General features: G+C 44.4%; 1 protein-coding gene across 1 annotated transcript in view; it reads left to right on the forward strand.

The window, feature by feature from the left end:
* The window catches only part of htr4 (5-hydroxytryptamine receptor 4), a 356,392-nt gene that overhangs the window by 125,791 nt on the left and 203,247 nt on the right, over positions 1-27,354 (forward strand). Inside the window, exon 3 of the mRNA XM_079556259.1 lies at positions 22,390-22,503. Coding sequence (XP_079412385.1) covers positions 22,390-22,503 — 114 coding nt within the window. The remainder of the gene's footprint in view (positions 1-22,389; positions 22,504-27,354) is intronic.

Here is a 27,354-nt window from a genome sequence, read left to right on the forward strand (position 1 = left end):
TTTCCAACTAGCTTGATCTAAGGAGCAACAGACAGTCAAACACAGTGACCTTTCCGAGCAGCCATTATCAATATTTCCAAAGCATCTGCCTGCTGCCGTGCTTCCGTTTTTTGTTCTCCTCAAATGTCATCAATCTCTCATTACAAAATCTTACATGTCGAACAAGCCTGGACTTCCTGAATTATCGGCGTGTGGTCCCGTCTATAGAGTTACATGTGCAGCTCCGTGGGCCTATCGCGTTCCTCTGCTGACTCCTTCACTTCACACATCCTGCTGCGGCGCCCGTCCCGGCAGCCCTTTGTTATCACTGCGACGGGGGCCAGAAAAACTCCCACCAGGCGCCAATCTGTCCCTGAAACTGATCATATTGTCTTCAAGAAGCGACCGAAGAGTTTAACAGTTGAACGATGATGTGTTGTTCATTACATAAACAAACTTCTGAGTTAGTGTTAGCACAGCAGCAGCTCCCGATTAGCTGCTCCTCAGGTATATGTAGGTATCCAGGAAATGCCTCCCTCACATCTCGATCTCTTGCTGAGTTTAATCCTCTCATTACAACCTGAGAACACCCGCCATAGCTTCACTGCAGCCACACGAGCTTCAAAGACGAGGGGGGGGGGGGCAGGAGGACGGTTGCCCGGACGACCATCCACTCCTGCTTTTTGCATCTGTTCACAAGAAGGAACTTTTATATCAGACCAATTAGACCACAAAGTCACGACAGGAACCGGATTCATCTCCGGCAAAATATTTTCTTACATGTACTGAACGAGGATGGACCTGTGTGGTCGTTCTTGTTTACAAAATACACAAAATATATTCTATTTTGCCAAAACTTTGACATAACATACAGTAGATTTTGCGAGTTATCCAGGAGGCGGGACCACATTACACCGGTTTTAGAATCGCTGCATTGCCCCCCCCCCCCGTGTGTTTCAGGATCAACTTTGAAGTTGGCAGGGGTCTCCTAGTTATTCCTAAAGTCAACAAAAGGACTCAATATTACGGCCCTCGCCTCTGGAACCACCTGAGGAGGAGCTCAGGGGCTGCAGAGAACCAGAATGTTTTTAAGACCCACCTTTTTAGCTTAGCTTTTAACTCATTGACTGTCAATGACCTCTATAGACGTCAATTGAAATCCGAACGTTGACTGCCAATGACCTCTATAGACGTCAATTGGGTTTTTCAATGGGAACAGCTGCAGCAAAGCCTTGAGCATGTCTGGTGTTAAAATCGTAGTTGTGCTGCCTAATTCTGCCACCTAGTGACTTGATAAAAGAACTACAAGTTAATTTATTGAGTCACTAGTTGGCAGCATTGCTCTTTCATTTTCTCAGCTTTTTGGTTAGAAAACAGCATTTTGGGGGATTTTCTACGGACGATTACCAAAGAATGGAAAGAGGTACAAATAAACTTTTGTTTTTAGATGAAAGAAGACAGTCGAATCTTTCTTGTGGTGGGTTCATGTTGACATTGACCTAGACCTAAATTTTCTGTGGGTCTTGAAAAAACAGTCAAAATCCTGAAAAACCTCTGGCAGTGGGGAGCTCTCTGATTTGAAAATGGCTGGCAGTCAATGAGTTAACTGACTAATCTATTTATTTAGTCCTAATATATAATATATATGGAGGTTGTGCCAGGCGTATTGTTTTAAATGCTGTAATCTGTAAAGCACTTTGTGATACCTTTCGGTATGAAAAGCGCTTTATAAATAAAGTTTGATTGATTAGACCAGTGGTTCTCAACCTTTTGGAGCCGCGACCCCCATTATAACAGTTAAAGGGGTTTGTGACCCCCGCCTGGCTCACACCGTGAGAAATCGGAACATTTGCCTACATAGTTCTTAAAAAACAAAGAAAAAACAAATGACTAAAATAAAATGTATCAAATTACGTACAAATAATGTCACTCTGGTAAAATAGCACACACATGCGACAATGAAATATTATAATATATGCTAAAAAGAAGTATGTATATTTTATCTACATGATCTGGCGACCCCCCAAATTTGTCTCGTGACCCCCTTGGGGGTCCCGACCCCCAGGTTGAGAACCACTGGATTAGACAGTGACTGATCCTGATGAAAGTATATTGGGTTCTCCCTCATCTCCGACACACCTGGCCGAAGTATTGGATGTGCAAAGTCCTGTTTACTTAAATATTATCACTAAGATGTTAAGGGAAAACCTTGGTCACTGCTTGAAAGTCTTCACCTGCCGTGTCTCGCATTAATCTTGGACCAAGATTCAGTCTCTGTTTATTTGGTCTCCTGCCTCTCAGGCTCATGTCGATGCAGAACCGGTCGCCCCAATGACTGAAACATAATGAACGGCCCTAAAGTGAGTGACTAAGCCATGATTGCAGTAAGTCTTCCTGGGTACAGAGCGTCCTCGCTGAAGCGCGGGGTAATTTCTTGTTGGTGTAAATTGTGGCAGAGCTCAGATCTTAACACTGGCCTTTGCAGATACAAGTTTCCAAGCAACAGTTCCACCCTCCAATCTGCCTCAGACAAACGCAGCTATATCTGTGCACGGAGAGTCTTCTCATTAGGGGGAGAAGGACAAGGCTTTCCTCTGATTATTAATAACTGAACTTTTCCTGATGACTGCTGTGTGGCTGATGATCTATATCCACTTATCTTTTAATACATAGCAGATAAACAATACATTTGGGATCAGTATTTATCATCTGCACCTTTTTCCTTCATGATTCTTCTTCATGATTGGGTTGTATTGTATTTCATTTCACAATTCATTTTATCCAATAAAATCTGGGAATACTTGCTGAATTTAACTTTTTATTTGTCATCTTAGGTCATTATAGAGCATTTTCTACCAAAGCAAATGGAAGGTGGAGATGAAGTTGTGCTTGACATTTTCTCCAGTTTGGCTCTACCTAAAAAAAGTGTTGAAATCCGTGTTGTTTTTGGGCCGCCCATTTAGTCTTTTGGATGAAAATGCTTTACGGTTTAGTCACATTTTACTCATTTCAATATGTGATAGTTTCAGTCACGTTTTAGTCAGACGAAAATTAAAAAGGTTTTTGTCAAGTTTTTGTCTGTTTTATTATAAGAAGTTATAATTAATTTCGATAAGTCTTGGAAATTGGGATAAATAATAGCTTCTATTGGCTTTCTATTGCTTTTGACAAACAGATGACCCCACGATACACGATACTTTTCCCAAAGCGCCCGCTCTCTAGATTTTAATTGTAATTTTTTTTACCAACAGCGCTGTCTGCACATACGTAGCCTCAATGTGCTTTCTGCGTTCATACGCCACGATATTGAAAACTGTCCTATGAAAAGATAAAGTCCCTGTGACCTGGATGTCAGACGCTCCGAGGAGGATGTACGCGAGCAGTGAGCGCACGCCACGGGGAGAGAGAGAGAGAAAGAGGCGCCGCTGCCCGGGCGCATCATGAGCAGCACGGCGCCGCTCCGGTCACGTTTACCGTGTGTTCTCTCACTCCGCGCACAAACGATCTGACCAAAAACGTTCTCCCATTTTTGTCTCGTCTCATTGATGTAAACTCGTAAACGTCTCGTCATGTTCTCGTCCCCAAAGAGCTCATTTTAGCTCGTCATCGGGGCGTCATTAAAAAGATATCGTTATCGTCTTCGTTGACGAAAACAGCACTGGTTGAAATAGCAACAGAAATGCGACGAAAACGAGGACTAAAATGCAACAAAAGAGACAAAAACGCTACAAAAATGCAACAAAAGAGACAAAAACGCTACAAAAATGCCACAAAAGAGCAACAGAAAAGCGACAAAAATAAGTGTTAAAAAAGTGACAACAAGGCGGCAACAAGACAAGGAACTGATCTGTTTGGTTTTGTAGGTCTTAGCTTTCAAATAAGGTGATTATAAAAGATTGTGAATAGGTTCCATCTCAGTCAGATCGTGTAAACCACTGTCCGACACCTGAGACCAAAGTCAAAGCAGTCGCCTGAGGCTAATCTTCATTATCCTTCATCATTGAGGCGTGATGTGCCCTGTGCATGTTTAACACCTCCATGGAGCCATTGTTCAGCGTTAAAAGCAGGAGCTGCTTGGTGGGATTGACATGTTTGATTGATAAACAAAACTATCAGAGATGTTTCTGCTGCAAGGCAACATCGTCTATAGACCAACATTAGCTGAAACTAAATAAACAATGTTGAAAAGATCCATTAGAGCTGCCGAGTCACTGCTGGTAACGGTGGACAATGTCAGTATCTAACAGAGAAAAACTAATGGAGATGTTAAAATGTATTAGTGGATATTTAGCCGGGAACAACTTTTAGTTTGTTTACTCTATTATGTCGACCAGGAAAGACAAACCACTTACAACATTACAGATTCATTTAAAACCCTTCACCCTTCCCACGTACAACCAGCAACCAGCAACAACATGAATACAAACAGACAAAGTCAGTATGTAGGGCAGTAAAGTGAATGTTACCACATCAGACCAATTGACAAATGAGTAAGTTACAGCAAAATAGTGTAAACAATCGAAAAACCGGTCCCGGCTAAATATCCACTGTCTAAAATGTAAAATATTGGAAAATGAAAGTACGTTTTCAGAAGATTTGAAGGAGACATATCATGCAACATTTTGAAGCTTTAAACCATCCATCCATCCTTTTTCCTCCGCTTTATCCGGGGCCGGGTCGCGGGGGCAGCGTCTCAGCAGAGACGCCCAGACCTCCCGATCCACACACACCTCCTCCAGCTGCTCTGACCCCGAGGCGACACCAGGCCAGCTCGGAGACATAGTCCCTCCAGCGTGTCCTGGGCCTTCCACGAGGCCTTGTCCCACTAGGAGATGCCTGGAACACCTCCCACGGGAGGCGGCCAGGAGGTATCCGGAACAGATGCTCCTCAGCTGCTTCTTTTGACGTGAAGGAGCAGCGACTCTACTCCGAGCTCCTCCCGGGTAACTGAGCTCCTCACCCGATCTCGGAGGGTGCGCCCAGCCACCCTGCGAAGGAAACTCATTTCGGCCGCTTGTATTCGCAATCTCGTTCTTTCGGTCATTACCCAAATCTCATGACCATAGTTGAGGGTGGGAACGTAGATCGATCGGTAAATCGAGAGCTTCGCCCCGACTCAGCTCCCTCTTCACCACGACAGACCGATACAGCGACCGCATCACTGCTGACGCCACACCGATCCGTCTGTCGATCTCACGCTCCATCCCTCCCTCACTGTGAACCCCGAGATACTTGAACTCCTCCACTTGAGGCTTTAAACCATGTTGCACTTCTTAAACTTCCAATTGCTGGGTTTCTGGTGACATCACAATTTTCTAAAGGCCTATAACAATATATTGAGGCAAAACATTTTTTAGTTTTTGAACTGGCTTGAAACTGGCTCCTGCCCCCCACATGATCACATTCTAGAATCTGAAAACAACCAATACAATCCTTATGTTTTTGTCAGTAATCTACAGCAAAAGTGTTTACCTTCACACCTGCAGCGTCTCACCGTAACTGCCTCTTCACTGGAGTAAAACGATCATTATATAGTTTTACTGTAAAATAAGTGTAAACCTGTCACATACACGTCAAAGACAAACACAATGTATTGTTCGTGACTGGCATTGTGAAGGAAACTCCGGTCTTAAGTCGTGTAGTGTTCGCGCTCCTGCCTGTGGTCATATGTGCACTTCAGAGTTACTTAAGAGCTTCAGTCAAAGCCGCTCCTCGGGCGGCTCGGCTCTGCTCGGCTCTGCTCGGCTCAGCTCGGCTCTCACACACACCAAAAACAAACCATGGCTCCAGACGATCACGATCACGCGTCTAAAACATAACCTTCGCTCAAAGCATCAACTTCTGAAGATGTAACTGAAAAGCATTAGTGTCCAAAGGTGACATTTCTGTGAGCGTGTGTTGTGGAAAGTGCAGGCACCAAACACCACACTGACAGTTTAGCAGCTCTCGGGTGAACATTGTGCGTCACGGAGAAAATATTTGAGAATGAGGTGAAAATCCTGCAGTTTCATTCATCCCACGGCCACAGACAGATACGAATCAGGGCTAAAAATACGCTCCAAGTGGAGAGAGGGATGTTTGGATTAGAAAGCGGTGTTATGGGGTCAGCTTTCAACCAGCAGAGACGTGCACAGGACAAGTGACGGGTTTATGTTGTTTTCCGGAGAGTTCACGTCTTGAAACAACAGTGCTGTGTCGTGAAACCGTTTGCCCCGAGTTCAGCTCAATACGAGCTCTAGCAAACCCCTCCACACACGGGTTTTGATACACATGTAAAAGCTCTCAGATGGTGTAATAAGATGCAGATGTAGATCATGATTATCACGAACATAAATGCATAAAATTCAGCATAAAGTTAGATGGATTAGTGAAGTGTATGTTTTTTTTGAGAAACTGATGAGAAAATGACCCAGTGGTGTCAGTGGGACAGGTCTGTAGGTCCATACTCCAAATCTGAACATGGTCGTTGCTCGGAGTAGGCTACATCTTGGCATTCAAGATAAATTTAGTCATTTTTCTGTTTATATCAGACTTTTGTCTCAATAGGCAGGTTATTGTGGAAATCAAATGGCATTTCATCACAATCCGACATTATTCAGTTGAATAAATCCTCTCAAGTTCAATGACAACCACCCAATGCCAGCGATCTGCCAGTGTTTTCAATGAAGCCTATGGCACAAACACCAGAGAACCTAATACCCAGCCCGGACCAAACCCTGATGTCGGGTCGGCACCAGATCTCCCTCCTCAGACCTCAGGAGAGGCCTGGGGCAGCTGTCCACTGTGTTTTAGAAACAGACGTAGCTGTTCCCTTCGCTGCTCGCCTTGTCATGGGACACACCCCACGTAACCATGCAATACGTGATTTTCTAGCTTTCAAACTTGAGGTGGCACAAACATCAATAATTAAAGCAATACCAAGTAACTTGTTTACCTTAATAAATCCTTTCCCTCTGGGGGTAATACAAGTGTTAATGGGATGATTAGGGGGTCCTTCATCGCCCCCCGGTGTCTCTGGCCAGAAAACCACAAATGCAACTTGACTGCCACCGGGTCAGAGTCACCAATACACACTAATGGAATCACGAAGAAGAAGCTAACGGGCAAAGCTAACTGTGGGCTAGCGTCACTTAAACAGTATTTACAGCCAAGTTTGAGTGAAAAAAAAGATCTCCATTGTGTAATTGGATGAACAATATCCCTCTGTCCCTTTGTCTTTTCTGTCAGCGTCGTTTTTACTCTCACGGACAATTAATGATTTCAAAAACGCAACATGCTACGACTAGGGGCACAAGTTACTTAGTACTGCTTTAAGAAGGCAAACTTTACTTAACAAATATGACCACTGAGGATGAGAAGGGCGTTCTAACAGACTCCTAAACAGTGCAAATAACCAATAACAATCAGCCTTTATGAAGCTTAAACAAAGCTCACAGCTACAGTTAGTCGTCTCATGCTTCATCCTGTTTATTCACAGCTTTCTTCTGTCCAGGTCTGTCTAAAAGACCGGACCATGGCGAGTTTTTGGATGAGATGTGCTAATGCTTTCCCACATGTTGCACAGCAGAGCAGTTTTGTGTGAATTCTTCTATGTCTATTTAGAGAAAAAAGGAGCTTTAACAGGTGGGTCGACTTGTTCTGCTAAATGTCAGTCTTAATTTGTTACGGTGCAGAACGTTCTTTCGATCTCAGCTTCCCTCCTAATTGAAAAGTGACTTTCCAGACGTCTCTTCAGTGCAGGTGCTCTGCAGAAATCACACCCACACTTTGAAGTCCAAACTCGTTCAAAAATGGCTCACAGCGTTCAGCTTTACCGGGACCAGGCTCGCAATTTTACCCTTTTGTGGCTTCTCCTTTGCTTTTCCAATACCAAGATCCAAACGGCGAAGCTAACAAAACACCGTGTAATTGGCGCGACCTTACATTTGACCCCCCGTGCGAAAGCCGGGGCTGCGGGTTCAATTTCCTTCGTCAAAGAAACCAAAATAATGTATCCAGACTGTGAAAACATGGCTCACTTGTAATCAGCGGCGCGGTGCACAGGGAGCCGCCGCGGGAGACGGACAGCCCTGGAAACCGCCGCCATTGAAGATCCAAAAGGCGACGTGACGGAGAGTCTGATTGAAAAACACACAGCTGTCAACTCTGTGCTGGCGGATCTGACGTGACACTTTACTTTAGAGCAAAAATGCATTTGTCTGGGCTGGCGTTTGTTTAGATATTTCCCCGTGTGTCATTTTCATGTCAGTGGGAAGTTTGTTGTGTTTGAAATTTGTCTGAAAGGTTTAACCTCTTAACCCCCAGAGTGCATTTCTCAAGTTCAGGCCAGTCTATTGCCTCATTTGAAAGTTAAGACCTACCTTTGTTGCGGATTTATGCCACTTTTTCATCATTTTTGTTGCATTTTCTTCCTTTACTTTTGATGAGCTGTACTGCCTTAAAATGTGTTTTGTAATGTAATTTATTCTGTTACTGTCCAGTAAGAGCACTGTATTTTGAATACTTGAACACGGACGCTTCGTTTGTTGCAACGCCTGTTATGAATTTATTTGCCCCTAATTTAGACCCTGTCCATATGAAGTCAAGCCGAGGACCAAACACAATTTTTTTTCAATCCAGTGTATCGTCCATATGAGCGTTTTGGGCGTCTGTAAACCAACATTTTCCAAACTAGGTCCCAGAGGAAAGATCTGAAAACGCAGTTTACGTGGCTCCTCTGCAACTTTTACTAAAGCGATAATCTACTGACCTTATAATCAGTTTTCCTCATGGATCTGTGATGGTATGACTCCATGCGGGAGAAAAAAAAGCACTTTGCAGTAGCTCAGCAGATCACATGACACACGGTGCTCATGTGTGAGTGTTGATTATTACTACAGAGCTAAACCTTTCCCTTTTTGTGACAGAAATTGACAAAAAGTGATGAAAAAATGTGTGACAAAAATGCAGTCGAAATATCTGGACATTTTAGCCATAATTTTTGTCTCATAAACAACTTTTAATACAGTTTTAGTCTCTTTTTAGTTACTTTGACCAAATTTATGATGAAATATTTTAGTCGTCGAAATTAACACTGGCTAAAAAGCTGGTTAACATATGCAGTACATGACCAAATAAAAATGTTTGGGCGCAAAAGGGATTCATCAATCGCTTTTGCGGGTATTTTTTGTGATTGTTGCTAAAATGCTGAATTTTGCGCGCCATTTTTCCAAAAATGTACATCAAAATGAAACTTTTCTTTGCATTTTACATCAGCTTTAACCAAAGAGACTTTAAATAGTCGCATCATCTAAAAAAAAGATGCCCCCCGTCCCCCGCTCAGCTGTATACAGTGGGCGGAGCCAACAGGCACCAGTCTGTCGCTGTGAGCGGCAGGCTCTGACTCCACACAAATCTGATCAAATAGAGCCATGAATGAGAATCAGAGAACACACAAAAGGACGAATGTCAGTTTATTTCGCTCATGGACATCGAGCTTCGGCTCCGGTTCAACAGAACTGTGTGAAAAGTTCACGCAGCAAAGAAGCACCAGCCCCTCACACACAAACGAAGAAGCATCTGAGTTTATCTGTCAGTTAAAGCCTATTTCGCCAAATAAAGATCCAGGAGCAGAGAAAAGCAACTTGGTCAGAGGATCACACAGCGGCACAGGCTGTAAAGACCCAGGCGAGTGAGAGGAGGCGGAGCAGATGCCAAAGTCCTCGCTTCAGTCTGAATGACTTAAACCCTCAGAGGCGCTGGGCATGACTTCCTTCGCGCAAATATACAGTAATTAGTCCATTCATCCATTTTCTTCCACTTTCCCGTTTCACCGGCCCCTATGGCTCCTCCTGCAGGTGGTGGGTCCACAGAAGGACGGCCTCACGATTAACCGGGCCTGATGGTCTCTCATAAGGGGCTTCTGAACCGCTCTTTGTCTGACCCGTCACCTAGGACCTGTCTGCCCTGGGAGACCTTACCAGGGGCACGAAGCCCCGACAACAGAGCTCCAGGATCATTCGGGCGCTCAAACCCCTCCACCACGTGAAGGTGGCGGTTCCAGGAGGGGCAGTAATTAGTCAAACAAATTTAACTGATCAGAAACTCTCTTTAGCTGGGCAGAAGCTGCTGAGTTAAGGAATAGTTTCAAAAGAAATTGCGGATTTGTTGGAATAGTTGGGAAAGTTGCAACGCCACACTGATTTAGGTTAATAGTTGTGATCGCAGAATCCTGGAGGAACTGCCTAATGGTCACTGTTCTAGACTGCAGGTGCACCACGTTTAGTCCTGACTCTGGGCGCCACCAGGAGACCTTGAGGATCTCAGAGTCTGGGATGGTTCATTTGGCTCCAACATGTCAGAGAAGTCCCTCTGTCGGTGGCAGGAACAGTAGCCTTTACGTTCAAGATGATTTTTTAAACAAGTTGCCTTTGACAGTCCGTGACTCTCAGTCCTGTTGTCTTTCACTGTTTATTAAGTTTTGGGTGCGACACGGCTTAAAAGACCTCCAGAGAGTTCGTAAAGGAGCCCATAAAGGTCAAACAAACAATAGACGACTGCTTGTGTTTTGATGAAAAGGGTTCTTAATCCTGGGCTGAAACTGAGGACATTTCGGATCTCACCTCGAGGCTTTGTCAGCTCAGATAAAACACACAACCCAGTACAGATGATGACGTGTAAACCTTTTTCAGAGACAGCTGAGGGCTCACGGTGACGGCATGGGATTTGGGGAAGATTTGAATCAGATCAGAGGGTAAATACTTGTTTGTTTTGAGGGATTTACTGATGAGAAAAGCCTCCATAAACGTCCGTCTTTAGGGTGAGTGGGATCCTCAAAGATTAATTTCCTACATTTAGATAATATGACCTAAAGCAGTCAGTCCACAGCTGCTCCGTCTCTCCCTGCTGGATGCCATTCCCCTCGCTCCCCCCCCCCCCGGGACAGGGTTCGGGTGAGATCTCTTGTCCCGACACATATTTCCCTGTTTCCAGACACCGCAGAGCAAACTCCGGTGCCGTTTGGGGTCGGGCGCTCATAAAGGCTGCTTGTATTTGCCCGCTGAGAGGGAACGCTTCTGTCTGGACTGCTTTGTTCCCAATTAGGACGTCCCGCTAAGACCTCTGCCACCTCTGCCAAAATATTCCAAGGATGTGTCACCAGAGGGTTGTCTTGCTGTTATTACTCTGTTTACCCGTAAGCTACGCATGAGAAAAAGTAACGCGCCCGAATGAATGGATGCTTTTAATCGAATCTGGCCGGCGAGGAAATATTACGTCACTCTCTTTTGTGGCTTTATTTGCAGTAAACAAAACGATAAAAATGTGTTTCGTTGGAAATATTTTGATGGTGGAATGAGCAATTTGTAGAAGCAGACGAAGTAAAAAGACAGCGGATGCAACGATGTAAATTGACTTTAGTACTGGGCCTGAGTAGAGTGTAAACCATACAGAGCAGTGGTTCAAACTTTTCAAACACATAAGAATATCTTACATTCCAGTATATCAAATAAAGTCTAAAATGTTCTAAATTTGACTTGGTTTGGGGTGAAATTCTGTCTAATCTGTCCGTCTAAACCAGAAAAACTCTTGACGTAAATGCATTACGATTTCTCACTTCTGAAATATGCGCTTGGAGTCGAGTTGTTCATGAGCAAACACGGAGAGATCGAAAGTTGGGACCACAGCAGGTGCAGTATTATAACCCTCACAGTGACAGACAGTATCTGAGTCCCTTTGGCGTCTAAAGGTCTTCCCAGTGTCGCACGTGTAGAGGAAAATGGCTACATGGCGATTACAGCTGTTTGGTTTGAGTCTTCCAGAGTTCTGACTCCACACTAAATCAATCCCATCGATCACGTGAAAACAAGAAATACGCACTGTCAACAAAACCCATCCATCCATTTTCTTCCGCTTTTCCTTTGACAGGTCGTATCACATTGCTCCAGACCCTTATGGTTCCTCCTGCAGGTGGTGGGTCCGCAGAAGGACGGCCTCATGGTTCTAACCGGGCCTGTTGGTCTCTCATAAGGGGCTTCTGAACCGCTCTTTGTCTGACCCGTCACCTATAGGATCTGTTTGCCATGGGAGACCCTACCAGGGGCACGAAGCTCCGACAACAGAGCTCCAGAGTCATTCAGGCGCTCAAACCCCTCCACCATGTTAAAGTGGCGGCTCCAGGAGGGTTAGGGTTACTACACAAAGCAACAGTTTACCAATGATCACACACTGCGCTGGGTTTGTTGATTTTGTTGTTTATTGCTCACATTTATCGATGAGTTGGATCGATCCTGTGAAAACAAGTACAATGCACTAATAACGTCAACAAAGCCTTTATGTTGATCACACGCTGAGCTTGGCACATTCGTGGTTTAGAATTGTCACTTTTTCAGACTTTTCACCAACATTGAGTTGATCGTAACATGCTAACCTAGACTAGCCACTTGCCACCAGCACAAATAATGTCCCTCTATTCAAGCGTTTGGGCTGGATACAGTCTGGCGTAGACTGTGGGGGTATAGTTAAAGATCTATAGGACATGGCAGTAGCAAAGAGGGACTGGTTGTCAGTTATTCAGGGCGTCTTGACTTCCACAATCGTCCATATAGGGGCTTTGACACTTGAGAAGTGTGCGGCCTGAACGTACCATTATTCTTTTGGCCACAGATCGGCTTCCGCTGCTTCGATCAGGTTTTCCAATTCTGTGATTCCCCTTTCCTGCAAATATTTCCACAGTTCTGGCACATTTATCCCACTCTCCCGTGTTTGCACATGTGGAATTGAGGAATCATCTGTTATTAAGCTTAAGCCCACGTACACACACTGACATAGATGATCTTTAGATACGCGTAGGTCTGGTGTCAGCAATGAAATGCTCCTTCTCTTTGTGCTTCTATGTGACCGCTTTAATCTCAGCCCCCGACGTCTCCGGCCACTTCTGTCAGACCAGGTTTACCTCAGGGCCTCAGAAATAAAAGTGTCTGCGACTGCCGTGAGTTTTCCGGCTCGGGCCACCAGCGCCGCGCTCATCAAGCCCCGAAATCCCCCCAATCAGACGCTGCCGTTCGACATTAGCCTCTTTTAGACTGATTTACAGGAAATTCAAAGGGAGAACGAATGATTGGGCTTTTTCACTCACGACTTCACTGCTATTTTTACTTTGGTTGCAGATGATTTAGAAACGTACAGGTTTCAGATGGTTTGATTCCCAAGTTTGCTCAAAATTGAACACAAAGTGCCTTCATTCAAACAACTTTAAGTCATCTATCTCATTTAAGATGGTTATTTCCCCAGTGAAAGCAGTTCTAAACCCGGTTTTAACTGGTCCCTCAGACACAGAGCCAGGTCTAGAGTAAAAAGCACAGACCCTGGTGTCGGGATGAGTGTTGGAATGAGTTTTTTGGTGTGTATGTGTGGTGGAAAGAGCAGAAACAACATAAATGCCACTGGAGCCACACTTGACCCCTGACCTGCAGTGAGCTCGATTTCTGAGACGCAATCAGGGAACAGCACAAGCAATTAGGATCTGAGGAGAGACAGAGGGAGAGATGTTCACTACAAGAGGGAGGAAACAAGACCCACATGGATGAAAATAATCTGTATATTTTGCTTTTACAATTAATACCAGTAATGCTTTGCTTGTGTACGTTTAAGTTAAAAGTGTGCAAATAAAATGTACAGGTGGCGGCATCTGTGACTGAAAAGGAGCTGCTGTTTGTCAAATGTTTGTCTCTAAGTGCTCGTCCTCACAGCTCCAGCACAACAGAAGAGGGAGCGACGGGTTTGAGTCATCACCGACTCTCTCTTAATAGATTAATGGTTCTGAAGCTGTTTTCCTTGAAGCCCCCCCTACACATTCTAGAGTCAGGCCGTGTTCCAAAACCGTAGAAATAATGGTCAATAACCATTCATTTCAAACAAATAAACTGAAATGGGAGTGTTTTCTGCACCTGTAGTCCTTCGTCAGTCACATTTGGTGATTTTGAACCATTACATTTGCTCTAATAATATCACTTATATGCTCTACCTGATCCCGTCAGACCTCGGAAGCTATGCAGGAGGGACCTGGTCGGTACTTGGACGGGAGACCGTTTGGTAACTCCAGGAAGCCTATAGTGAATGGAGTGAGTGAGTGAGTGGTTGGTGGTGGTCGGAGGGGCCGATGGCACAGACTGGTTGCCTCGCTTCCGTCGACCCCAGGGCGGCTGTGGCTACAATAGTAGCTTACCACCACGAGTATGGTGTGAATGAATAATGCAATGTAAAGAGTCTAGTTCTTAACGTCTCTAGTTAAGAACTCGAAGTTCCTGGGTTCGACCCTTTCTATGTGGAGTTTGCATGTTCTCCCTGTGTCTGCATAGGTTTCCTCCAGGTACTCCGGTTACCACTAAAAACATGTACGATGGGTTACCCCATGTTTCTGACCATCAGCCTGGCTCAGGTTGGGGAGAACCAAGAGAACTTAGCTTAAAGGCACACTGCGTAACACTTTCGATTATACAGAACAAAACCTGAACTTAATGACCGGCTCAACACAGAAAATTATTTTACTGCAGTGGGTAATCAAAGAATGGATTTGTATGAGAACCTAACCTATATAAACCTTTAGTCACATCTCCATGGAGACGAGCCGGAGACGTCCCCACTCCCGGTACAATCCTGTCTGAGGAGAATCGAGCCACTCACAGCAAAAGCACATCTTTGTTCGTACATATATATTCCAATTATGAAATTACCTAATCTGAATTTATGGCCTGACCCTCTGACCAGACAAAGCTCTGAGCCCTCCCTCAATCCCCCTGGGGAGGCCCGTGATCCACTGCTGTAGATCAAACCAAGCCAGTCTAATCGTTCATACTATAATACCCTTATTACACACAGTATTCTCTGGACTGTTGTCTTTTCAGAAAGTTAATCTGTAAGTTCAGTTTAGTTCATGTCAGTCCGAACAAATGAGAAAGAAACAAAGTTCACACCAGTGCAAGTAATAAAAGTAAGTCTTACAATCCTGGAATCCCTTTTATCTCTATAACTGAGCTCAAGAGACCCACAAAGGTTATCTTATCTTATCATAGTTTATGACCCTTTTTTCCATAAAAGTAAAGCTGGACGTGTGTCTGAATGGCCTGATTCAGCCTCTGGGCGTCCTGAATGCTGGTTGAACATGCTTGTATTCCCTCTCCGCTCGTGTGGACGGACTGAAGTGAGCTGGATGCAGTCGCAGACACGGCTGGTGAGGTGGAGTCTAATATCTTTGGGTTTGTGGGTGAGTGCTTTACCCGCTGAGCCTCTGCCACCACATTTTCATTATTATTATCTGGCATGTTTCTAATCCCACTCCCCACAGCTCTGCCTCTCGCTCACACACGACTCGAACGCCTCCGGGCTGATAGTGAGCAAACCAAGGCTTCTCTTTGATCAGAGCCGCAGAGTTAATCGCATCCAACGCCCAACAAAAACCTGAATTATTCTCCTTTCGTGTTGCGTCACATGGCACTTTCAGACCATCGTTATTAGAGACAGTTTTGACGAGGGAAACAGATGAACTTCATGATTGTCGGTGTCTTTAGCTTTGAAAGAGAGGCTCACAGATTTCCCCAGTAATCAAAAAGTAAATCCATGTACGTATGTGTTGTTATAAGACAGTGGTCTGAAACCTTCAACATCCAAAGAGCTAGCCTGGCATCCAGACTAATCTCCGATGTTTATTAATTAATAAACAGGAGACTAGTCTGGCGACCCTGTCGTAGAAAAGCTACTGCTTGAGGCGGGACTAATGTGGGACAACCGAAGCGCAGAGCAGCCAATGAGAACATAGCGGATGTGACGACAGAAACAGCGACAAGAAAGTTGTCGTCATTCGGACATGAACAATGGCACTCCTGCCACACGGAGTTCAGTAAATGACTTCTGTCGTTTATGTCAGAAAAACTTAAGAATACAAGCAAACCGGAGCATTACGTGAAGTGGTTGCTTGTGTTGAAAGACTACAAAACAAAGGCACAACAACGTGACGCCCCTTCAGGGAGCTGCTCTGATTGGTCGGTAGGCTCCATATCGCTGCGTCACTTCCTTTGAAAGCGCGCAATGGAGTGTTGCCAGACCCTCTTCTGTAAAGAAGCGGAGTCTGGTTGGCGAGACTACCAAAGAGCAAGAATGTCCATAGGGGGCCCTCTGGTGGCCACTCGTGTACTGCGCACTGGGAGAGAGGACGTCATTTGGACAGGAGCGGGTCACCTGACGACTCCCATAATGCAGTTCACTGTGTACGTTTTCCTCAGAACAGAAGCTAAGGTTCTTTAGGTCATGAAAAGAGTTGCAATAAACTGGTTTCACTTTAGAAATATAATCTGGTGAAGCCGTGAGGGAAAAAGTTTGTCCACGGCTCATTATAAGTTAACATTAGGGGACTATGACTCACTAAAGCAGCAGCAGGATAGAGATGAACAGCGCCACGGAGCAGTGGTGGAGAGATGATGTAACTGCATCACCCAAATAATTAGGAAGACTGTGTATCAAGCTTCATAGGGGGCCCTTGACTGTTGGGGCCCGAGGCAGCTTCCTGCCTTGCCTTATGGCAAACTATGCCTCTGCCAAAGAGCCATTTCAGACCAAATGAAGCTCAGAGCCAAATCAAATGAACTTTCAAACGACTGAACAAAACTGATTATTATTATTGTTGATGTGTTTAGAAAAATACAAATAACAAAATGCACTAAAATTATGTTTATATTAAAAAAAAATTGTAACACCAATTTGGGCGTCTCAAGTAGAATCAAAACAAATCACAGCCACTTACAGTAGTCTGTTGCATTTTAGATGTATTATTTTAGCTGTACAAAACTCCTATACTCTCACACTGTAAATGGGGACCCTTGGTTTTGTGCCTCCCAACCCTCGACTTTCTCTGCTCCGCCCCTGCTTCACCTGCTTCACCTGCTCACTGCGGAGTCTCCTCACTGCTGTGGGCTCCTTGGATCACTAAGCAGGAAACTCCTTTATCAGAGAAGACGTGTTTGCGTTTTGACCTTGGATTGAAGTTTGCGCTGCTTCTCCTCCTGACTTGGATTCGAGCGTCGTTTGAGAGATGCCTCCAGTCCCATTGAGTTTATGAATGATAGTAAATGTTCCCCGTTTACTCATAAAGAGACACAGTTGCGTAAACACACTGGCTCATTCAGTGAAAGCAGCAGATGAATGAGAGCCGCGCATAAGCACTGATACACAGAGAACATGGACTGGGATGAAGTGGGTCGACCCAGTCCGTGTCACAGCTGAGGCAAAACACAGGACAGATCATAGTTTATAATATGCTCTCGAAGTATTTTAGAACAGACAGTCTTTTTATAGAACTTATTTTGGTCGTGCCAGGGGACAAAGAGACTCAACTTATATAGAGCTTTTCTACATTCATCAGGCCCAAAGTGTTTTGCAGTAAGGAACCACTCACCCATTCTTTCTCTCATTCACACACCAGTGTACACAGACACTGGAGGCAAGGAGGGTGAAGTGTCTTGCCCAAGGACACAACCACAGTGTGCATTTGCAGGTGCTGGGAAGAAACTGTAATCAATTTGCAATAACATTAATAAGCATTGTATTGGTTCCAAAAGGCATTAAATCTCAATTTCTTTGGAAAGAGTGACATTGTTTGACCTCATAGGAAAATATGATCTGAAACACATTCATTTGCAGGTTTTACAGCAAATATGTGGCATTTTTTTAATTCAGTTTTTGCTCAAAACAATCCGGTTGTGTCCAGTTTGCTTTTAAAGATACATTTTTGTTCTTCATTCCTTTGTATAGAAATGATAAATGCAGAGATTTGGTTTGCGTGTGGCATTAAAGATCTAGTGTTTGGGCAAAAATCTGTTCCTGTTCCCTGGGAGTTTGTTGTGAGGCAAAGAGGCATTACTTTTGCACTTGCCGTCTTTGTTTATGTGGCCCGGCTCAAAGACTCGAGTGTGTCGGCCTGTTTGTAGTCCCCGAGCGGAGCAGCAGATGTGAAAGTGGGTGTCATTTAGCTCTGATTGGCCTCATTATTTCCGTAATAGATCTCCATTCACGGTGTCGTCTGTGTATTTGATTAGGCGCAGCTCGTGGCTAATGCTAATGCCATAAGAACCAGACGAATCCTCCCACAAGTCCACATTTAGAAATCACCTGTTTCCCGTCAACCTCCCAAAATGCCACATCTGCTTTTTCGATCCCCAGGACGATCGCTTTGCTTTGTCTAAACCGGAGATTTTGGCGGTTTTAGGGCTGACACCGCTGAAAGATAATCCCAAATGCTCGACAGGCCGTCTTTGTTTCGTAACATGGGTTTCAAGTGATGTAACTGGACACCATCTTTGTTTCTTTAAAGACTTCCATGAGCATAACTTTCAGCTTTTTGGCTTTTTTAATGCTTATTCAATGCAATTTTTTTTAAGAAAAGACAATCCATCCATCCATTTTCTTCCACTTGTCCGTTTCCGGGTCGTGGGGGCAGCTGTTGGACCTGCCCAAATCACATTGCACCAGCCCCTTATGGCTTCTCCTGCAGGTGGTGGGTCCACGGGAGGACGGCCTCACGATTAACCGGGCCTGTTGGTCTCTCATAAGGGGCTTCTGAACCGCTCTTTGTCTGACCCGTCACCTAGGACCTGTTTGCCCTGGGAGACCCTACCAGGGGCACGAAGCCCCCGACAACAGAGCCCCCAGGATCATTCGGGAGCTCAAACCCCTCCACCACGTCAAGGTGGCGGTTCCAGGAGGGGGAAGAGACAATCATTTTTATTATATTTCATCCCAGGGTAACTGTGGGTCCCGACGGCAAACCAGTTGAGAACCACTGCTGCATTTTCCAACTTCCTGAGGACCACATGAGCTCATCCTCACTCATAGTAACGTCATAGTAACGGGCGAGCGAAGCCTTGTAACACTTTGAAGCTTTCCTGCAAAAAAGTGTCGTAGCTTCGCAGTTTCATTCTGTCTGAACACTGACCTCTTGTGGACAAACTTTATTATCGCGACTTCTCATAAACACGACTGAAGCACCAACACAACCATGTGACGTGTGGCGGGTATATTATTACAGCCTGATATTGATGCCTGATCAAATCAATCATAGGCCGATAAATAAGAGTAATTTCTTTTGTAACGTGGGTCTGTGGGCGGAGCTCCAGTGGGCGGGGCCTCAGTCACCTCAAAGGCAGGACATCAATGCGCAATGTTTTTACTTCATTCAGTCAGAGCTAACGCTAGGACTATTTGCTGTAGATCCTCCTTATGTTTCCCTCGCCTGATCAGCTCCACGCCGGCTTTAGTATCTGTTCAAAAGCAGGACTTTGTAAAGAATAAGAAAATATATAACATATATAATGTATTCTGGCTCACAGCCACTTTCTCTGGGTTGGTGTTGTTGCAGGAGCCTCGGTGAGGTCGGGCGGGGCCAGGTTATGGAGGGACTTGTAAGTGAGGAGGAGGAGCTTGTACTGAAGATGATATTGAACGGGGAGCCAGTGGAGCTGCTGGAGGACGGGGGGGATGTGTTCTCTGGACCGGGTGTGGGTGAGGAGGCGGGGCAGCAGAGTTCTGGATGTATTGCAGTTTTTGGAGATGAGTGGTGGGAAGTCCGTAGAGGAGGCTATTGCAGTAGTGGAGTCTGGAAGTGATGAATGCACATGAGCGCAGTTAAATGGGAAATGTGTGAAATACAGCACCTTTATTATCACTAATGATTTACATCTCATGGACGAGGAAACATCCGCTGTTTAGCGCCTCAGCTCAGTGAGACGCTCTGAGCCGATGACTCGCTTTAAGACACGATACACAACTCACAGAATGAAGCAGTTCGAGACAGATGTTATGAAAGAGACTCCGACTGTCAGTTACATCTACTCAAAGCATCTGCTCCAGGAAGAGCGATAAAAGCTCCGCTGAGTTTTTGGCCATCACTAGTAACGATACAACTGTTGTTAGACGTATCAGATAAAGCTTCATTTCCAGCCTCACATGTTGTTCCGCCTGACCTCACACCCACACAAGAGGACGACCATTTAAACTTATATCTTTACACTTACAGTTAAGTTTAATCTTCTTCCTGCCTCCAGCTGATGTCACTGATGATGTTTTGTCCTGTTTTGGATCTGGTTTACTCTTTGATTAGTCGTTCCCAAGTCCAGGTTCAGCGTTGGTTCATACGTAGCCTTTATAGTTGGTTAAGTTAAGCGGTTTTCTATACTATGACTCCCATACTGGCAACTCCCTCCCCCTCTACTGAACTTGTCAAAACGTCAAAAAACCACACGTTCCGCGGAGGATTACTGTAATGCACCTCAATGTCAAACACTTCCCAGATTAAAGGCCTCACTTTGTTGTCGGTTAAGACCACACGGCTCTCGCTCATGTGGGGGACGCTCCTCAGCACCTAAAGCCACGAGCCAAGGTCAAGCGTCGAAGGAGCAGAAATGCTGTTTAAGCAGCTTGTGCGGAATAATGTGAAGGATTCCCAGCAGAGAGCAGAAATTAGAGCTTAAACATGGATATAAAGTTGGCTTTTGACTTCAGTGGTGCAGCAGAGGAGCTGTCAAGGTGAAGGGGTCAGTTCTGCTGCAAATGAGCAGACAGTTGGGAAAAGTTAGTGTCCTTAAAGTTGACAAACTGACTGAGTGGAGGAGATGATAGTGGATTACTTTTGTGTAGAAGACAGGGGTTACTATGAATATAACGAGATCTTCAGGTGAAAAGTTTGTAGGAGAGGGTTGGTAAGTTTAATGTTAGCCTGGTTTTGCGGTACAACAAAGCTGGACCAGGTTTACTTCCCTGCTTAGATAAGAAGACAACTCTGCGGTTTACGGGTGAGTGAGGAGCCGAGAGGGAAGAGGAGGAGTCACCTTGAGCAGCGTCAGAACTCCTTTATTTGACAGATGGATTTTACAAAGTCGCGACATCGTGTTGTAACTTTTCCTACTCATGTGGCTGACACAGGCTTTAGATGACGACATGAAAAAGGCTGATTTCTCGTCCATATATTAGTACAAGTGTTGCATTTCAGTTGTAGTAAAGGTTGTTAACAAATGTTCTCCTTGTGATCTGCTCAGTTCAGACTCGCGCTGTAGAATATTTGCCGGGCTCTACCATTCTATTCCCTGTCCATTCTACACAAAATCCGCAAAGTAGTCAGCCAGCTTCCTAGTATAGTCGTCGTTAAATAGGTCGATCCTCCGAAACATACCTTGAGTTGTGTTCTGTTTCATTCATGCATGTTTGAGTACCGTAAATTCTCTAATACTGGCCTGTATTCCATTAGCGGCAGAGGCCGGGTCTCTAACAGAGGCCGGGTCTCTAACAGTGGCCGGGTCTCTAACAGAGGCCGGGTCTCTAACAGTGGCCGGGTCTCTGACAGTGGCCGGGTCTCTGACAGAGGCCGGGTCTCTAAAACAGGCCGGGGCTTTTATTAGAAACTATAGCGGTAGAAATATTCCCCATGTTAGGAATTTGTCTCATACTGGTGTAAATGATAACTCACGTGCAGGAAGTAAACAAACGGGAACCCGGGCCGAGGGGGACGCTGCGGAGGAGCTGATCCGAGCATAACTTTACACAGATTTAGCCACTTTTCAAACCTCCTGTGACTATATTTGGAAACAGGGCAACAAATGTTGTGTGACCCTCCAGGGTTTTAATAAAGTCTCCATCACGTCTTCTAAGCACGTCCAGCTGCTCCGTGTGCAGGTCAGTCCCACGCCTTAAAATAACTCCTCCGATCAGCGCGAGCGTCTCGTCTTCTCTCGGGTCAGTCTCATGATCGATCACAAACACAAACGCTCCGTCTAAACTCGCCTTTTACACAAGATAACAACAAATAATCCGGTCTGCGGTAAAAACAGAAACCTGCAGTGACATTGATGTCAAGTTCCGCTAACAGCAACAAAACACTTCCTGTCCCGACAAAATAAAAGGCATCAATGTTCCAGCCGCTGGGAGAGGGTTTGAAATGTTAATTAATAAATTAACCTAATATTTTAGGTGCAAATTGACACAAATCTCGTTTTTCCTCGTTTTCCTGGTCGTCCGTTTTGCTCAAATAGAAATAAAGGCCTGTCTCTAATCGTGGCCTGGTTCCAATAAAAGCCCGGTCCTAGATGCCCTTCTGTAAATAAAGGCCCCGGCCTGTATTAGAGCATTTACGGTAATCACGTATTGTCTGCTGCACGGTGGGATTTCTATTCCCCAATTACTGTAAAAAGCTTTCTCCTCCACTGCACTTATTCATGTCTGGAAACAACAAAAGATAAAACAGAAGATAATTTATTTATTTATGTCAATCACTGTTTTCAAAGGTTGTAAAACACATAATTGATGCCTCTGCTGTGGATGCACTTGATCTGACGGTGAAGTCCTCTCTGCTTTCTTCCTGCTTCACTAAAGTTTATCTTTGTGTCTCCGCAGTGACAGCATGCCGAAGCGGCTGGCGCTGATCTGCTTCCTGTCTCTGGTCATGCTCATGAGCATTCTGGGAAACCTGCTGGTCATGGTGGCCGTCTGCAAGGACCGACAACTCAGGTCAGGACCTCGTTTTATGTTTCCTTCTCCAATGTCGGATTCCCATCACACTCCCCAATCGCATCTCCAAAGACCCCCCATGGCCGCTCAATAATAAGAGTTCACTTAGTTTTCTTGAGAAATGTACATTTATAATACAAGTTCTCAAACATTTCACACCAAGAACCTGTGAAGCTAAGTCAGCCGGCTTTAAAACAGATGAAAACTGGAGCTAAAATAGGACCAAGCCATAACAAAAGCAGTTCTACAGGAGGGCGAGCACAAAGGAGACCGAAAAGGTGAAGAAAATGGATTCCAAGACGAGACAGTTTGAGAAACAAACAAAGTCAGCGTGACCTGGAGAAGGGAAGAAGAAAGAGTGTGGAAATATAGTCACTATGTTGTTCAGCTAAGGGTCTGCAAGAACGGACACCTAGAACTGTAATAGAGTTCTTTTGCCTACGTAGATCCAGGCCATGTGAGGGAACAGGTAACACTTTATAATAACTACACTTTAATTAGCCTCAATAAATGACAAGATAACACTTAATTCATCATGAACAATTCATCAGTTAAGTTAATTATTGTTCATGATGAAGTAAGTGTTCATTCATCATTTATTACGGCTAAATAAGGTGCCGTTATTATAAAGTGTTACCGAAATGCCATTGTACGGTATTTGGTAAATGGTTTACTCAGCTACTTAAAGGCACACTGTGTAACATTTTTGGTTATACTGTTGTATTTTACCAGCTCAACACAGGAGATGCTACTCTTGCTGTAGTTAATCAAAACATGGATTGTATGACAACCTAACCAGTATAAATCCCCAGTAAAGCTACAGTCATAATGGGAAAAAGTAATGGAATAAATGCTTGTGTTATATGTATTGGCTGAAATGTTACACAGTGTTGCTTTAAAGGCCCTATACCTGAATTTTTTATTTCAATGAAATAGGAAACCATTAAATTCAAATGTTGGTCGAGGTTACAACTCATTCCTAACACATTTGTAGCATCCCAAATGTTCACAAGAATGCTAGAAAACTTGATTTTTCTGTGTTTTCCCCACAAACGTCTGAGTTAACAATAAACTTCAAAGAGGATAAAACACATTTAATTTCCAAAACTAGAAAAACATATCAGGTATAGCTCCTTTAAGACTTCCACAGTTTGAAAGTGGGGTGTTTCAGGTAGTGCTCCCACGGTCCCAATTTGGTCACGTGGTTATAATGTGTCGTTTATATCCTGATCTCCTAATATTTCACTGCCATCTGCTGGACACGTGTGGAATTATTTCCTTCTTTCAATTTTGGCCCCACATGGCTGCAGGGAACATTCTGGTGATTTCTTTGAAAATGTCATAACTCCACCCTGGAGTGGGCCAGAAACTTTTTTGGATATGCTGAGCCGGATTACATCTTCACGTGGGCCGTATTTGGGCCTTGTGTTTGACACATATGTTTGAGTAAGCTCTCTGTCGTCCGGATGTCTTCAATTGTAGTAAATCATTATGTCATGAACTAGATTTTTTTTTAACCTCTTAACCCCTTAACTCCCACCTGAACCAAGCACATTTTCTCCAGTTTGGCTTTACCCCAATCCAAAAGCTTCTGGAAAAAAGGTGTGAAAATAGCCACAAAACTGAGACGAAAACAATGATGAAAATGTCACAAAAATGTCACAAGAAATGGACAAAAATGGGACGAAAAAATGACAAAAATGTGACAAAATGTGACAAAAAAATAACCAAAAAATGACAAAAAATTGATAAAAATTTGACAAGAAAATTACAAAAAAAATTACAAAAAAGTTACAAAAATGAGTTGAATACCCAACAAAAAAAAGATCTCTCGGTTCAGGTGGGAGTTAAGAGGTTAACTGCCACCTCCACCAGGCGGATTTTCTCCAATTATGCAAATCCAAATCTCCAAGCTAATTGACTGGAGAGCTTAGAGCCTGCATGCCAGTGTGATACCTCATTTGAAAGCTAAGACCTTCTAGTTTCTAATCTAAATCTGTGTTAGTGAAACACAGCTTATATTACACTTGTTGACGCTACTTTACAAAAAGATTCCTGAGACATACTTCTTAGTTTTCATTTGAAAATTACTGTAGTTACTAATTGTATTGACAATGGTCGACAAGGGTTGGTAGAGTAATTTTAACCATTTTGCATTTAAAATAACTTATATTTAAGCAGCATCAGCTTCGTGGTTGTATAAGCTACACAGCGGCGGAGTGATCTGCTAGAAAATAGTCCCTCAAAATGCGATCATTCATGTGATGCAGGGTCAGTTATATTCCAAAAAGTATTATTATATTATCAACACAGACATTTATATGGTTAGTCTGGTGTTATAAGTGATTTGCCTCAGGTGCTCTGTGGAGCGGGTCACACTGTTTTTAATGCAGGCTAGCTGATACCATAGACATGCACTAGCCTTGCACTAGCCTAGCGCCACGAAACTCTTCAAATATAAGAACTGCATGTATTACAAAAAAATATATCTCCAGAAATCAGTCTGGATAACTAGGAAATGAGGCCCTATGTCAAAAATCCTGAAAATGCCAGAAATCCCCCCTGATTAAGGGGGACGAGTTGAGAATCTTTCATCTCATTGAAACCTCTTCATACGTCCACTCACGTCATGCTGCCTGTAAACTCCTCAACTCAAACAGCCCAGTCCAGCTGACTGAACATCATCATTTATGTCAGGAAAATCAATCAATGGCATCCTGAGGCAGAAAGCAATTAAATTAGTGCCAATCTCTTCTTTGCAGATCTATTGTATATTAGATTTGAACAGACTGTAATAAGACCGTGGTTAATTTTGAGGCATTTCACTTTCATGAGGCGGATTCATCAAGTCTGGACAGTATTTCTTTCCTTAATCTTCATACGCTGCACTTCTCAGTCAGACTTGAACCCATCCCTGTGCGCGAGGCTCCAGTATCGAAGACAAACCGTGCCGTCCCGAGCCACTGATTGAGATTTGGGTTCACAGACAGGTCACGCCCGCTCCGCTCCGTCTTCTTCTTCACTTTTCCATCCCCTCCGCTCTCATTCACCGAGTTTCCAAGGGGTGACTCCAGTTCAATTGTCAGACCACTGATTTCTTTAAATAAATATTTTAGCCACATTATGTAAGCCGTAGATTATTAGGATGATTAGCCCCGCGTTTAATGGTTGTTTGACAGAAGCAGACAGTAATATCCTCCGCTGAGGTGAGCGCGGGGTCGGCTCAAGTGTCTTATGTAACTTAAGGCAGGAGGAGAAGGAGCTTTTTCTCTCTTTTTATGCATTTATAACAGGAAAAGCTTTGGATATAACTCTTCCACTTCAACTGTCAATGACTACGTTTCTGACCTTTATGCAAAACTTCTGCTTTGGCTGGAGGCGAAGGAAAACATCTTTTTTAATCTTTTTATTCTGCTTGAGTTCTGGGTCTGATTTACTAAGTGTTAGTGTGAACTAAAGCTGAGCACTGGAAGTCTAATAAACGCCACAAGGCTCAAATTAAGCGTATAAGGTTAAAAATGTGCATTTGTTTTGTTTCACGTTTACGGCCAAGCGAGGGCCGGCCCACGCCACAGCGAGACACGGACGTTGTTCAGCTCATGATGGGGTTAATAAAGACTTTAGTTTGACCTGTGAGAGCATGTGCTGCATAAGGAAGAACACAAGGCGGCGCCATTTAAATGAGGAAATGAATGTCAGCGGAGCTCCCATCAGAGCAGTCACCGCCTCTTGCGACGCCCTCTCACAAGTGGCGAAGGCGCAAAGCACATATCATCACCGCTCGGAAAACCTCAGATCGCTTGAAGCCTGCGCACCCCGGGACAGATCTTCTAAATACAGGTTAAAGGCGCCACATGGGAGAGGGCGTTATTAAGAAAAAGAGGCCGACTGAGGCGTGGTTCATTACAAGCAGCACTTGGAGCCGCTCTTCTGTGGCAACCTTCACATTATGTTCCTCTTTATATCACTCTGCCTCGTCTTCTTCCTTAGAATCGACGTCATATTGAAAACAAAAATGAAAACGCCACGTTTAATCTGTGTTTTAAGGAGACATTGTGTGTCAGTGTTTAGCTCCTGATGAATGAAGAGCATCAGCGGTGGTCGTTGTAATAAGCCTCATATTTCCTTTTTACTGTGTACAGCTCAGTCCAAAAGAAAGAAGCGCATTTTACAGGGCACATGGCAACTTTTTTTTTTTCCAATTCAGCCGCCCCAAGAGTCCTGCAGCTGCATCTCAAATGTTCCAATACGCTACAGTTTTCTTGCAACTACTGCATAAGTCTGCAACTCCTCCACAGCCGATATGACAGTTTCTGATCAATTAAATAGGTAACTTTGCGCATTCGAACGGTGTCCAAGCAAGTGGAGGGACAGTTTTTTTTCCTTTCATCTTTATTAAACGTTGCGCACTGCATCGTGCATGTTCTTAAGTGTTTACAGGACAAACATATCCCACCGCAACGCACTGCCTTCCACAGGAGCGGTCTGGGGAAAGCATGGGAAGGAGCCTCCTTTTGCGGGCAGGTATGACACTGAAGATTGTAAGGAGCGCCACCCGTCTGCGGACCCGTCTGCGGACTCGTGACTCGTCTGCGGACTCGTCTGCGGACCCGTCTGCGGACCCGTCTGCGGACCCGTCTGCGGACTCGTCTGCGCTACAGCTTGAACTATGAGCCACAAGATCTGGCCTATAAACTCTTCTTCAGGAGCAGATGAACGGAGCGATATTATTTGACTCTGCTGTGATGATTGTTTCTGTTCCCTTTGCATTTCGTCCTCACTCTTCTCCCAGAGCCGCCGCCTGCTTTACGCTCATTAAGCACACGCTTCGGCCTTCAGAGGCTCGGGCCG

Source organism: Gobius niger (genome assembly GCF_951799975.1).
Source record: "Gobius niger genome assembly, chromosome: 5".
Taxonomy (NCBI): Eukaryota; Metazoa; Chordata; class Actinopteri; order Gobiiformes; family Gobiidae; genus Gobius; species Gobius niger.